General features: G+C 44.5%; 1 protein-coding gene across 1 annotated transcript in view; it reads right to left on the bottom strand.

Annotated features, from left to right (window-relative positions):
* DNAAF9 (dynein axonemal assembly factor 9) overlaps nucleotides 1-15,965 on the bottom strand; it is a 174,044-nt gene that overhangs the window by 39,770 nt on the left and 118,309 nt on the right. The window contains 5 exon segments of the mRNA XM_073611027.1: nucleotides 568-605; nucleotides 5,838-5,963; nucleotides 11,138-11,296; nucleotides 12,266-12,354; nucleotides 13,415-13,532. Coding sequence (XP_073467128.1) covers nucleotides 568-605; nucleotides 5,838-5,963; nucleotides 11,138-11,296; nucleotides 12,266-12,354; nucleotides 13,415-13,532 — 530 coding nt within the window.

Below are 15,965 nucleotides of genomic sequence, written 5' to 3'. Positions count from 1 at the left end.
CTGAGTGTAATCTGAGACCTGAGCGGAGGGCATGGACACATCTCCCAACTCTGCACAGCCTCATGGGGAAACCTGCACAACGGAGGCCTTCTGTGTGCTGGAGGGTGGTGGGGCCATCCCCTGGTATTCTGCGGAGTCCCCATATGCGACTCAGGCAGACAGCAGAGGGGGGGAAAAGCAGAAAGGAAATACACTAGGTGCTTTGGATTTACGCATATAGAAGGATATGCTTTGTTCATTTTAGAGGTTTACAAGCACTTTAAAGGTCAAGTTGGCTGCTCAGTTCACTGAAATCTTCATTCATTACTCCGACCCCCCCCTCCTCCTCCAGATATTCCACAGCATGGGAGGATCCCAGCTTAGTACGAGCCACTCAACCTGTCACAGATAATGACTATGTCCTCCCTTTCCACCCCCTCCCCCATTCATAAAAGCCATTTATGAATGGAGGCGGCAGACCTTTCATTACCTTTCATCTCTGTATTGACACCCTAATAGACAAAAACCTACAATGTCAGTTTAAATGAAACATTGCAAATGAAATCATAATAAAGAGATAAAGAATACCTTGTGCACACTGTTCCAGGAACTTGGGGAAATAAAACCTTCAGGAAGAAGAAAAACAACAAATGAACACGTGAAATATGACAAGTGTAAGGAATCTAAAGACAAAAAAATTGTACAGGTACCACACATGGGTCACAAATCTATAACATCATTAGATTTTTATAAATCCCAGAATATAAGACATTCATCAATTGCACTCAAAACACAATTCTTTGTGACTTGACACCATTATCTAAATATTTTTTTAACCAATTATAAATAGAATTTAATAGTACATAGTTTTAAATGTCATGGTCAATGGCGGAGCAGTATTCCATCTCAACGCGTTTCACTTGGTCGGCTTCCTCAGGACGGAACAGTGAAATTGTTGGTAATTTGTTGTGCTGTTTGTGCTTAAAGTGGTTGTAAACCCACTTTAAAAAAAAAAACAAAACAAAAAAACACCTGCAAAACAAAGGCATAATGAGCTAGTATGCATAGCATACTAGCTCATTATGTAATTCTCACCTGAGATCGAAGCCCCCGCTGCGGTGCACGTACACAGCTCCAACATCACTCCCGGGGGTTACTTCCAGGTATCGCGGCTCCGGCGCTGTGATTGGCTGGAGCCGCGATGACGTCACTCCCGCGCATGCCCGCGGGAGCCTCTAGTAACAGCACACTCACTGAAGCAGCGGCACATGCGTGCCATTGCTTCAGTGCGCATGTGCGGATGACATTGCCACATGCAAATACAGGGATATCTCCTAAACTGTGCATATCACTTAAAGTTCTCTAGCTTTCCTATGGATCCAAGGCTAAAAGAGTGGAAACCCGAACAATGAACTTCTCTTACTTGCTCCTTTCCGGTCTGGTAAATATACCGTTAAGGGCTCATTCACGTCTGATGGCGGCGCTGGAAAACCGCGTTCCATGTGCGTTTCCCACACCACGTTCAAAACACACCGGGGTGGCAATCTGCTGTGGGTGTTAACGAACCAATGTATTTCTAATGACACCCAAACGCAGATTGCTAACGCAGTGCGTTTGCCTGCACTGGATCGCACAGTACCATGTGTTGCAGTGCATTTTTAGGTCTGAACCAGTGCAACTTGTGCAATCCAATTGGCTTAAACAAGGGAAATATGAAATGCAGAATTTTACTGTTTTGGCCAACAAGTAGGTGGATCTATCGGTTCTGTTTGATGATTTTTTTTTTTTCTCCGGTTTTTTGAAAGGTTTGTTTACAGAGTCCAGTGGCTAAAGCTGAAGTCCTGACTCCTCCCCCACTGGTCGGTCCCACCCCAGGTTGCAATTCGGCAAGGCAGGCTGCTTCTGCTGTGCCGTCTCTTTATAAAACCTACAGTAGTCTGGGAATGCTTTGTTACTGAATATGTTAAAAGGTTTATTAGTAAAATAAAGATTCTAAAGAAAAAAAAAAAAAGATAAAGTTTAAGGGTGCGTTCACACGTGTGGCTATATCTCCCGCCCCCAAAAGTGATCTGCAGCCAATCACGACACTTGTAAGTTGTCATTCAAGCCATAAAGACTGGCGGTATCTAGTGGCAGATAAGTACTGCTGTGATGGACAGCTCTGGACGGAAGGCAAGTATTGCAGCAAAATCTGTGTTTTTTAATATTTTTACTGGGCTGCTTATTTTTAAATTTAAAAGCGGAGTTAAGCTTTTAAGCACAGATGCACTTTAACGAAAGCGGTACTTGAAAGCGGCTGTGCTCAGAGTAGAAATCATGGCAGACAAGGATGTTATGAGCATTTAAAAGATAAACAGAGGCTGTAATCCAGAAAAAAAAAGGTTCCTTATCAATCGGCACCATATTCCGCTTTTACTGCCATGGATCTCGCTGCATTCAGTGATGACAATCTGCACTGACATTTACCACCAATCGCTGGCTAGCATCACACAGGGAACAGCTGTTCATTGTATAACTATTATATAAGCAGAGCTGCTATAAATCCCAGAACATCGCATAAGAAGACATTCGGGCCTTTCCAGGCGGGGGCGACCTGGAAACATTACCTGCTACATTTACCAAACATCATAAAGGCAAAGGCAATGAAAAACGAGCTTCTCTCCCAGAATATCATCGGAATATAGATCAAAGGAAACGCAGCTATGCTGGAAGTACATCTATGTAAAGCACATGGCGTCTTCAAGACTCAGCCGGAAGGCTCTATTCACACTTGTACAACTTGTCACGTGACTTTGGACACTAAAGTGGAAACCCATGTTTTTCAATGACAGCTGTTCAAATATGTGCGACTTCAAGTCGCAGCGACTTTAAAAAAGGTTCCTGTACTACTTTAGTCTGACTTTCATGCGTTCCATAAACTGCAAAGTAAACCCTCAAAAGTTGCATGAAAGTCGCACCTGAATGCAACAGTTGTCCATTATCATTGGTCAAAGCCAAAGTCACACCCGTCCAAAGCTGCATCAAAGTTGCACTCCAAAGTGACTTCTGTTCTTGCACATGCATGTGCATAGCTTGGTGAACCCCCAGACAGACCAGGTCCCGAAGGCTGGGCAGAGCCCTTTGGCACATGTATTGGACAATCAAAAATAGGGGGGGGGGGGGGGTGATGGAGGGGAGCAGAGCCACAATCAAGGGGCCTGAAGTTCCTCTTTAAAGAAGAACGTCAGCTTGTTTTTTTTTTTTTTTAAGTCAGCAGCTACAAATACCATAGTTGCTGACTTTAATAAATCAGGTACTTCCCAGTGTCTGGGGTCCAGTGCCCTCTTCCTACCGCTGCACGACGCCTGCGCCGCCATCTTGGATAGGGGAGCTTCCAGAGAAGCCACAGTCAACTTCCCACTGTGCATGCGTGAGGTCGCACGGCGCTTTGTGAGAGCTTCTGCAGGTTACAGGAAGGGGGCGGGTCAAGGGATGCCATCCTTGCCTAGGCGAGAACTGCGGGTACAAGTGCCGATAAAAACTGGTACTTGCCCCCCCAAATAAACCTGCAACTCAGTTACAGGCTGGGAGGAGGGAGCAAATCAGAGGAAGATCACTTTTTGAGTAAAATTCTACTTTAAGCCATTTGTATTTAGTGAGACATGATGCCAAACATACTAAAACATTGATTTCTGGTTTATATATTGTTTAAAGGCAGAATAAAATAAACTATGTCCCTGCTGTCAGAATACAATAACTCAGAGGGAGCGATTCCTCCATCCACATCAAGAGTGTGGATGGAGGAAATCGGGACATTTTTTTCGTTCAACCTGCTGATTGAACTAATAAAAAAAAAAAAAAAGCAAAAATAAATGACTAATGTATGGGCTGCCATAAGCCGGTCATATACATGGATTGATATTCAATCCATGTATAGGCACCCTGGGTGCACACAAACCAATCAATCAATCGACTTGGGTGCAACCAGCCTGTCGGGTTTGTCCCAAGCGATTAGTTGCGCTGGCTACAAGCTGGCAACGCTAATCATTGTGTTCTATCGATTTTTGCCCTCCATTAAAAAGTGCCCGCGCATGCGCAGAACCGAAGGGCACTCCAGCTGATTTGCCGATCAGCAGGAGTGACGTCACCATAGCGCATGCGCACATCGTAGGAGTTTTTTTTACCAACGGGAGATACTATTTCACAGGCACAATTGAAAGCTATGCAAAGAGCAGAGAGACACCGTAGATGTGCCTCGCTATAAACCCGCGGCGCAACAGCGAGGCACAGTATGACAAATACGGTGTCCCTCCGCTGTTTGCATAGCATTCAATTGTGCCCGAGAAATGGTATCTCCCGTCTAAAAAAGGCTCCTACGATGTGCGCATGTACTATGGTGACGTCACTCCAGCTGATCGGGAAATCAGCTGGAGTGCCATTCCGTTCTGCGCATGCACGGGCACTTTTCGACGGCGGGCACAAATAGACAGAACACCAGCAGGGAAAGCACCCCACCGGCAGAGCACAATAGCGCTGCGGGTGGGATCACAACACTGATTGTGTTGATGGGGGAATCAAGCGATTTTCTTTCTACCCATGGTGGAAGGAAAAGAAAATGTATAATATATGGCCAGCCTTAGTCACAAGTAGTGCACAAAAACACAGCAGAACCTAGGGTTGCACAGATACCGACATGGGTATCAGTGCAGATACTAAGCATTTGTATGAGCATTGGCACTCGTGCAAATCCTCAGATACAAATCCAATACTTTCAGGCTCGGTTCTTTCAGCTGTCAACAGAATTCCCCCACTGACAGTTGAAATGTAAAAAAAAAAAGCCGGCAATTATCAGTTGTTAGGGAGCTGGACCGCTGCGTCCTTAACAACCAATGACTCATTCAAGTCAATGAGGTTCCCCCTGTTGACAGATGAAGTGTAAAATGAAGTCCCAGCCATTGGAGCTGTCCAAAAAAAAAAATCAGCTAGGCAATGTTTATCAACAACATTGCTCAGCTGAAACAAAGATAAAAAGAAACATTGTTTCTTGTTGTATCTTTTTCTGTTTATACATCTACAGATCAAAAGGGATGAACTTCCCTCTGCAGAGGAAGTCAGTTTAAAGTGGTTGTAAACCCTCAAGGTTTTTCACCTTAATGCATTCTATGCATTAAGGTGAAAAATCTTCTGTGCTGCAGCAGCCCCCCAGAGCCCCCCCTAATACTTACCTGAACGCGATTGTTCCTGCGACGGGGACGAACCCAGCAGCTGTCTTGGGTCCTCATTGGATAGACTGACAGCAGCAGGAGCAATTGGCTCCTGCTGTTGTCAATCACATCCAGTGACATGGAAGCCAGGGGGGCGGGGCCGAGTCCTGCTGTCTGTGTCAATGGACGCAGCAGCAGGAATCAGGAGCGTGCCCGCATAAGCAATAGACGCTGCAGAAGGACTCGGGAGTGTGCCCGCATGAGTGCCCCTATGGAAAACGACTCTCTGTGGGGGCACTCACCGAAGAGGAGGAGCCAGGAGTGCCAGCGGGAGACCCCAGAAAAGGAGGATCAGGGCTGCTCTGTGCAAAACCCTTGCACAGAGCAGCCAAGTATGACGTTTGTTACTTAAAAAAAAAAAAAACATTTACGATCACTTGAACATATATTTACACATTTCACATTGAAAAAAAGCGCAAAATTTCTTTATGCATTTCATTTGTAAATAGCTTTTCAATGCATTGTACCATTGCCAATAGCTGAATTGTAAACAAAACAGTTGCAGTAGGTGAAGGTAATTGGTATTGGCGAATACTTAAAAAAATAAAAATAAATAAAAAAAATGGTATTGGTGAATACCTAGCAAAAAGTGCAATAAAAGAACTGCTGATTTACCTGTGCTCCATGGTGAAGCTCAGAGGATCCACACAAGCAGTGACTGCTCCAATGACAAAGGAGGACCTGACCAGGGGATCGGCGTGCGTTTGGATGGCCTGCACTACATCAATGACATCCACGTATCTGGGAGAAGAGACAAGGAGAGAGATAGAGAAGGTGACAAATGACATGACAAGAGCCGTCAACAGCCAGGTCAATCATTCCAAGAAAAACGGACCTCTGGCAGAAGGATATCAGCGGAAGACGCTGCATCTATTAACCATCAATAGCAAATTGTGCCTAGACTCAAATATTATCTTCAAACTATGACCGATTGTCACTGTACTGGCTGCATTCGTTTTTGACTACTTCATTGTTGGCTGTACTTGGGGAAAAAAAATGAATAAACCTTATTTCTGTTAAAAAAAAAAAAAAACTACGACTGATTGAAAATGTTAATGTGGAAACAATCTGCTAATGTGAATGTGATCATCAGCAAAGATCATCGGACAAAACGTCTAGGCTTTTAGTTATGTGGACAGCGCAGGAGAAAATGAAAAGAAGCATTTTCTAAGGGAAAGGTTAAATATTTCAGCACTTTATTACTCTTTAATTATCCATTCCAACAAATCCATTAATAGAGCTTGAAAGTAGAATTAAACTGTTTTTTTTTTAACCATGCCCACCACAGGTTTATTCCTTAATGTGCACTGCATATTATGACAGACAAGCACGAGCGATCGCGGGCACGAGACGCAGAACAGGGACGTGTGTGTGTGTGTGTGTGTGTGTATAAACACACAAATCCCTGTTCTGTTCTGTGAGGAGAGGAGATGCAGATCGTGAGTTCCTAATAGCTACGATCTGTTATGTCCTATAGTCAGTCCCCTCCCCCTACAGTTAGAACACATACACAGGGAACACAGTTAACCCCTTGATCGCCCCCTAGTGTTAACCCCTTCCCTGCCAGTGACATTTACACAGTAATCGGTGCATTTTTATAGCACTGATCGCTGTATAATTGTCAATCGTCCCACAAAAGTGTCAAAAGTGTCCGATGTGTCCGCCATAATGTCGCCGTCTCAATAAAAACCGCAGATCGCCGCCATTACTAGTAAAAAAATAAATAAATAAAAATGCCATAAATCTATCCCCTAGTTTGTAGACGCTACAACTTTTGCGCAAACCAATCAATATACGCTTATTGCGATTTTTATTACCAAAAACATGTAGAAGAATACATATCGGCCTAAACAGAGAAAATTTATTGATTTTTTTTTAAATTTGGGGATAGTTATTGTAGCTAAAAGTACAAAATATAGTTTTTTTTCAAAATTGTCGCTTTTTTTTTTTGTTTATAGACCAAAATATAAAAAAAGAGATGATCAAATACCACCAAAAGAAAGCTCTATTTGTGGGGAAAAAAGGACGCAAATTGTGTTCAATTTACAAATACCATACTGGTGACCCCACAATAGGGATAAAACTTTTTCGCAGAAGAGAGTTTAATAAGACTCATGGCCACTCATTACAATTAGAAGAAAAGAGGTTTAACCTTAAACTACGTAGAGGGTTCTTTACTGTAAGAGCGGCAAGGATGTGGAATTCCCTTCCACAGGCGGTGGTCTCAGCGGGGAGCATTGATAGCTTCAAGAAACTATATATGTAATATGGGATATGTAATGTAATACTGACACATAATCACACACATAGGTTGGACTTGATGGACTTGTGTCTTTTTTCAACCTCACCTACTATGTAACTATGTAACTATGTGTTTGGGTACAGCGTCGCACGACATCGCAATTGTCAGTTAAAGCAATGCAGTGCCGTATCGCAAAAAAATGGCCTGGTCATTGAGCAGCCAAATCGTCCGGGGCTGAAGTGGTGAATCATCACTGAGGGTTTTTTATTTTTTGCTAAATAAACTAAAAAAGACCAAAAATTTAGAAAAAGAAAAAAAACAAACATACATTTTTATTAGTTTGTTATAAAATTTAGCAAACAGGTAATTTTTCTCCTTCACTGATGGACACTGATGAGTTTTGATAGGCCGCAGTGAAGGGCACTGAAGTCTGTCAGCACTCATTGGCAGGACTGGTGGGCACTGATAGGCAGCACTAAAGGACATCCAAGGACACCCTCCTGGCAAACTAAGCCAGCGCTGTAGTTGTCTTCCAGCTATAGCGCAAGCGGGAAGTGGTTACTACAACAACATGTGGCACCCATATTTATGGTGCAGCATGTAAAGTGGACCCCCCCAAAAGAGGCCCCCTCCCTGATAGCGGGCGGGAGCTCTTCTCCCCCACAGCAGCTGTCAGATTTGAACCTGGTACACACATCTGTACTTGGCTGTGCCAGTAGGGGGGCCCACTCTCCTCTATGGGCGGTTGGATGTAAACGGACCGCTTGTCTGTTTACAGACGACTGCCATCCAATCTGCTATGCAGATGGGGAAAGAATCCCCCATCCATCTGTTTTTTAGGGGATAGGATCGGACCTGGGGGGGTGTCAGACACATGTTAGCTGACACCCACTGCACCATAGAGGAGACTGGAGGGTCAATTTTTTAGGCAGACCCGATCTGCCCGTGTGAAAGGGTCCTAAAATGTATATTTATTTTTGGACCATTGTAACAATGTATATACACCAGTGATGGCGGACCTTGGCACCCCAGATGTTTGGGAAATACATTTTTCCCATGATGCTCATGCACTCTGTAGTGTAGCAGAGCATCATGGGAAATGTAGTTCCAAAACATCTGGGGTGCCAAGGTTTGCCATCACTGGTATATACTAGGGTTGTCCCGATACCGAAACTAGTATCGGTATCGGGACCGATACCGAGCATTTGCGCGTGTACTTTTACTCGCACAAATGCTCCCGATGCTTGACCCGATACTTGGGAGAGGCGGGCGGATTCAGAGGCTGCGCGCAACTGGAAGTTGGTGGGCGGAGTCAGCGGAGTGGAGAGCGAGTCCATAACGGCAGTGAAACTAGCTAGGTAACCTGGCAGGGGTGCAGGGCGCAGCCGCATCAGGATCGGTGACCGGAGCCGTCACATTCGGTCTCCATCAGTGGTCGAACATCCCGACGTCCATCTTGGTACACCCTACACTCGGCCGCAGTAAGCCAGCAGCGGACATCTTGTTACACCCAGCCCATATAGTCCGGGCTGGGTGTAACAAGATGTCCGCTGCTGCTTACTGTGGCCGAGTGCAGGGTGTACCAAGATGGGTGTCGCAGCATAGCATTACAAAATAAATCCTTTCCTCTCATGTAATTTATTGCTGCATTTCAGTGCCTGCCCATCAGTGCTATCTATCAGTGCTCATAAGTGCCATCTATCAGTGCCACCTACCTGTCAGTGCCATTTATCAGTGCCCCCTATCAGTGCCATCTATTAGTGCCAGTCATCTATCAGTGCCCATAAGTGCCAGCCACCTGTCAGTGCCGCCTATCAGTGCCAGCATTAGTGCCAGCCACCTATAAGTACCATCCATCAGTGCCAGCCATCCGTGCCAGCCACCTATAAGTGCCCATCAGTCAGTGCCACCTATCAATGCCAGCCATCAGTCAATACAACCTATCAGTGCCCATCAGTCAAACTGTTACATGACATTAAAAAAAAGTATCAGTAATCGGTATCGGCTAGTACTTGAAAAAAAAGTATCGGTACTTGTACTCGGTCTTAAAAAAGTAGTATCAGGACAACCCTAGTATATACCATACTGACTCATGCTGCTGGAAGCTGAAAATCACTGTAGTAGACACCGCTACTCCAGTGATCTCCGCAGGCTCCGTGCATTGTGAGCACAGGAGGTCCGCCGCACGGCACAGGTGTCATTGACAGAATTCTTCGCATTTTCTGATCGGACAAGGTGGAGAGCGTGTTGCCACGACTTCGCTTCCCCCACACCTCGTCCAATCAGAGTATGCTTTTCACTATACCTGGCATTGGTCAGGTATGACATATACATAGTTACATTGTTCCAAGCTGGACCAATATACCCATCTATAAAACAGAATTCTTCTTTAACTACTTCCTACTGGGCACTTTTTCCCCCTTCCTGCCCAGGCCAATTTTCAGCTCTCAGTGCTGTCACGCTTTGAATGACAATTGCGCGGTCATACAACGCTGTACCCAAAGTTTTTATAATTTTTTTTCACACAAATAGAGCTTTCTTTTGGTGCTATTTAATCACCACTGTTTTTTTTTACTTTTGCTACATAAAAGAAAAAAGACCGAAAATGTAAAAAAAAAACAAAAAGCAAAAATCTTTTTCATAGTTTGTTATAACATTTTGCAAATAGGTAAATGTTCTCCTTTACTGATGTGCGCTGATAGGCTGTATTGCTGGGCACTGATGAGCCTGCACTGGTAGGTGGCACTGATGGGCGACACGATGAAGAGGTACTGATGGGCAGCACTGGTGGGAACTGCACCGATTATCGGTGTACATGTCCCTTTTAGAGAAGTCGGTTATCAGCTCTCTTCTCCCTGTCATCGGGAGCAGTGATCGCTGTCATGTCCTTGGTAGCCCACCCCCCCAGTTAGAATCACTCCCTAGGATACACTTAACCTCTTGATCGCCCCCTAGTGTTTAACCCCTTCCCTGCCAGTGTCATTTACACAGTAATCAGTGCATTTTTATAGCACTGATCGCTGTATAAATGACAATGGTCCCAAAATAGTGTCAAAAGTGTCAGATGTGTCCGCCATAATGTCGCAGTCACGATAAAAAAAAAAAAAAAAAAAAAAAAAAAAAAAATCGCAGATCGCCGCCATTACTAATAAAAAAAATAAAATAATAAAAATGCCATAAATCTAGCCCCTATTTTGTAGACGCTATAACTTTTGTGCAAACCAATCAATATACGCTTAATGCGATTTTTTTTTACCAAAAATATGTAGAAGAATACGTATCGGCCTAAACTGAGGAAAAAATATATTTTTTTTATATATTTTTGGGGGATATTTATTATAGCAAAAAGTAAAAAATAATGCGTTTTTTTCAAAATTGTCGCACTTTTTTGTTTATAGCGCAAAAAATAAAAACCACAGAGGTGATCAAATACCACCAAAAGAAAGCTCTATTTGTGGGGAAAAAATGACATCAATTTTGTTTGTCAGTTAAAGCGACGCAGTGCCGTATCGCAAAAAGTGCTCTGGTCAGGAAGGGGGTAAATCCTTCCGGGGCTGAAGTGGTTAGGGTAAGTAAAATAGACCAGTTTATCTGGAGGTTTCAAGAAAAAAAAAAAAAGGAATATCAAGCAAAGATCTGTGTCCAGTTGTTATAAACGAGCTATCCTCCTTACCCCTCTAAGACAACGAGAAGTCTTATCTTCTTCCGGGAATACACAGCCTGACGGACGCTGCGATTGCGCTGTGCTTCCAGCACACTGGAGAGGAATCTCTGAAACTGTGCCGTGCTGAACTCCTCCGTGCCATCACTAGGCTGCCGATACACCATCCACCTGGGGATAAAAAAAAAAAGTTGAGATACAGTATATAAATATGCAGCATGCAAACAGCAACCCATAATTGCCCTCAGGGATCAGGAGAGCCACAGGTGCTCCTTTTTTATACTGACGGGGAATAAAAGGAAAAACAGTAGAACAGCTCCACCTAGTGGCCAGTCTATAAAGCGCAGCCAAATGCAAGAACAACACTAAACACCAGTGTAGAATGCCTGAGGTTTTAAAACTTTCATAGCTCAGGAAAGCCTATCATAAGCTTCAAAGAGCTCTAAACCTAGGTAAAGACTGCTAAAATCTTGCAGAAAGTTACAACAATATATGTATTTTTATACTGGCACACTTGACCTGAAGGGTGATATTTAAAGCTTATTTAATCTGTTTATTTTCTTTTGCTTTCCCCAGTTCCTCCCTCCCCCACCCCTAGTCAACATGCTACTGACATTTTTACATAAAACCTTGGTGTTGATTACATAGTTATTTCAGACACCATGACGTCATCACCGAGTCTATGTGCTTCTCTATGCAATGCAGGCAGATCATGGCTGCTGGAGGGGTTGGCAAAGTGCTGTACTGTACACAGCTTCCTGAAAACATTGCAGCACCCCGACTCAGTACTCCTCTCAAGAGCCCTCAGCCCTGGTGGAAACAATGGCTTGATGTGTGGATGTTAGTCTGGAGGAGCGGGTATTCCTGGGCAGGTTGTAATTGCATGAAGACAGCCTACATGTGATGCTGAGCCTTTATGATCGATAGAACCGAGATGCAATGAATGAAAGGGGCGGTGGGCCAGGGATAGTAAGACTGGGGAGGAAAGAGCTAGGACAATGCTGGATAGTAGTGTGGATTTCCCCGACTTTAGAGAAATTCCCCACTTCCTGGAGCTTCTCAGATGACTGATCTGTAGCAGTACATGTATTTTATCCAGAAAACAAACACTTAAGGCCATATATAAGAAAAGCCACTTACCTCCCGTACTCCTTTTGGAAGGACACAAGAAAATCACAAAGGTCATTGCAGTGACTACCAGGGAGCCCGGTGATAATAGTAATGGCCACCTACAACAGATTGATGGATTTATATTAAAACGAAGAAGGATGAAAAAAACTTACATAAAATCATATCACATTGAGCTATAGTTAGATGAAATTCAAAATGGTAAATTAAAAAAAATAATGAAAATTTTAAGTTGAAATCCGGGAAAGCTAAAAGTCCCCCTCCATAGTGGGATTGCACCTGCACTGTAAGGGGTAACTGATAAGGTATAGGTTGAAGGTGAGGTGGGGTGGGGGGGGGGGGTGGGTTGGGGCAGGGTACTTACCCGATCCTCCACAGTAAAAGAAAGTCAGGGGGCATAATGTAAATAGTGTGACAGGGAACCAGTATTCCCTGTTTACTCAGAGCTTCAGTACTACAAGTCACAGCTCAGAAATAACGTCTGACAGAGCGCAGAGGCGGTGCAGGAGTGAACAGGGAACATCTGTATATTAGGCTGTAATTGGATTAGGATAGTTTAAAAGAACCTGTGTCAACTCATATCAGATGTCCCCACTTACATCAGATGTTCCCATCAACGTTCCCTCTTCTCTTACATCAGGGTCTCCATCAGTCCCTCTTTAGATTAGTGCTCACATGAGAGTGTCCTCTTGCATCAGAATTCCCTCAAAGTGTCCCTTTAAATCAACTGTCCTAATCACAATGTCCCTTGCATAAAATGTTTACATCAGAGCGCCCAATTATATCAACTGTCACCATCAGAGTGCCCCCTACATCAAATAACCCCATTAGATTCCCTACTTGCATCAAATCACCAATCAGAGTGCCTCCTTACATCAAATGTCCCCATCAGAGTCCCTACTTACATCAAATGTCCCCATCTGAGTGCCCCCTTACATCAAATGCCCCCATCAGAGTGCCCCCTTACATCAAATGCCCCATCAGAGTGCCCCCTTACATCAAATGCCCCCATCAGAGTGCCCCCTGACATCAAATGCCCCCATCAGAGTGCCCCCTTACATCAAATGCCCCATCAGAGTGCCCCCTTACATCAAATGCCCCATCAGAGTGCCCCCTTACATCAAATGCCCCCATCAGAATGCCCCCCTTACACCTGTGTACCTTATCATTCTGTGCTTGGCTCCCGGTGATGGTCTCAGGATGCTGCAGCAATGCTGGTAGATGTACCCTTGGCACCAGCTCACAGCCCACACTGCTCACGTCAAGGTGCTGGAAAAAGCTGGAAAAGTCAAACATCAATGGTTAATGCTGAATACTACTCAGTCAAAATAAATACTGCATATCACAGTGCCCCCTTACATCTAATGTCCCCATAACAATGAAAAGAAATAAATCTTCATTTGAATTATAAAAAATACATAAAAATTGTGAAGTCCATGTATACATCCCTCAGTGAGTATAGGAAGGTTCCTCTCCAGCACCATGCAGACGCACAATGCACCCACCAGACTTAACTGATCCCTTTTACAGGGAGTCAAATTCCGCATACGGGAAAATCCAAGATGTCATAGGAATGACTCCAAACCACTGCTGTCATCCATTTTATATATATATATATATTTTTTTTTTATATTATATCAGGTGGATCCAGGGGGGCGGGGGGCAAAGGGGCATTCGTTGCGGGTGAGCGGCAGACCAGTCAGCGGGTGAGTAAGCAGGCGGGCCAGTCAGCAGGTGAGCGGGCAGCTGGCCAATCAGTGACCAGGGGAGCAGAAAGATGACATCATCTCTCACCGCCCAGCGCCCGCCCTGCATCCCTGCAGTTCCGCCCTCACTGTGCAGGCAGCCCCGGGCAGCAGAGAGATTACATTATCTCTCTGCTGGCTGACTTAACTCTGGGACACAGGAAGTGACAACCCGCACATTAGCAGGAAAGTGCCAATTGTAGCAGGCAAGTGACAATCCGCAACGTGTGGCAGGTGACGTGGCAAATGACAATCCGCAGCGTGTGGCAGGTGACGTAGCAAGTGACAATCCACAACGTGTGGCAGGTGACGTGGCAAATGACAATCCGCAGCGTGTGGCAGGTGACGTAGCAAGTGACAATCCACAACGTGTGGCAGGTGACGTGACAAGTGACAATCCGCAACATGTAGCAGGTGACGTGGCAAGTTACAATACGCAAGGTGTGGCAGGTGACGTGGCAAGTGACAATCTGCATCAGGTGACGTGGCAAGTGACAATCCACAACGTGTGGCTGGTGACTTGGCAAGTGGCAATCCGCATTTGGTGGCAGGCAACGGTGGCAAGTGACACACTCGGGGCTCCCACCGATTCTGGATTATGGTGAGATGAACTATTTTATTTTACATTACAATGTAATGATAGAAATAATGCGCTTCAATCATCCCGACACCGTATCAAGCATGGTGCCAGGATGATTCAAGCGCCATTTCCCCGATAAATTGCCCGCAAAAAAAACGTATTTTCTGGCAGTGCCCCTCCCGAGACAAGACTCTGGATCTGCCCCTGATATATAGATAGCGTATTCAAAGCTCCAGTTTTGCCATATAGAGAGGGAGAGGAAGGAATGCTCTCATGGTGCAGTAAATTAAATCATTTATTTAACAAAATAAGGTTGTATTGCACTTACAACAAAGAAGACAAGGATCAGCATGTATTGTATAGGAATCACCAGTTAGCGCTCCACCTTTCCACACTGTCTGAGCCACTGACCTAAACAAGCATGCAGCCAGTAAAGTCAGAAGGTGGCCTAGATTTTAACTGACTTTTCCTGGTTCTTCACTGTTCAATCCCAGGCTGGGGGTGTGGAGGTAACCAGGCTGTGTTCTATTATTGAATCAGAGAAAAGTCGGGTCTCTGGGCTGACTGGTAAATCACCCCAAAAATATCACTACTTCAAAGTTGCTGCTGTAGCCCCTGTGTAGCACTGCGGGCTTGCTGAGTGTTGGCCCCAGGAGCCTATTCCTACTCTGTACACAGGATGTATGTAGGAAGGCCGCATTATGATGATGTCACATAGTTACATAGTAGGTGAGGTTAAAAAAAGTCCATCCGGTCCAACCTACGTGTGTGATTATATGTCAGTATTACATTGTATATCCCTGTATGTTGTGGTCGTTCAGGTGCTTATCTAATAGTTTTTTGAAATTATCGATGCTCCCCGCTGAGACCACCTCCTGTGGAAGGGAATTTCACATCCTTGCCGCTCTTACAGTAAAGAACCCTCTACGTAGTTTAAGGTTAAACCTCTTTTCTTCTAATTTTAGTGAATAACCACGTGTCTTATTAAATTCCCTTTCACAAAAAAATTTAACCCTATTGTGGGGTCACCAGTACAGTATTTATAAATTGCAATCATATCCCCTCTCAAGCGTCTCTTCTACAGAGAGAATAAGTTCAGTGCTTGTAACCTTTCCTCATAACTAATATCCTCCAGACCCTTTATTAGCTTTGTTGCCCTTCTTTGTACTCGCTCCATTTCCAGCACATCCTTCCTGAGGACTGGTGCCCAGAACTGGACAGCATACTCCAGGTGCGGCCGGACCAGAGTCTTGTAGAGTGGGAGAATTATCGTTTTATCTCTGCAGTTGATCCCCTTTTTAATGCCAATATTCTGTTTGCCTTGTTAGCAGCAGCTTGGCATTGCATGCCATTGCTGAGCCTATCATCTACTAGGACCCCCAGGTCC

The sequence above is a fragment of the Aquarana catesbeiana genome, linkage group LG01, assembly GCF_042186555.1.
Source record: "Aquarana catesbeiana isolate 2022-GZ linkage group LG01, ASM4218655v1, whole genome shotgun sequence".
NCBI lineage: Eukaryota > Metazoa > Chordata > Amphibia > Anura > Ranidae > Aquarana > Aquarana catesbeiana.
Note: the sequence above shows the minus strand (reverse complement) of the source record. Positions and strands in the feature narration are given on the sequence as shown.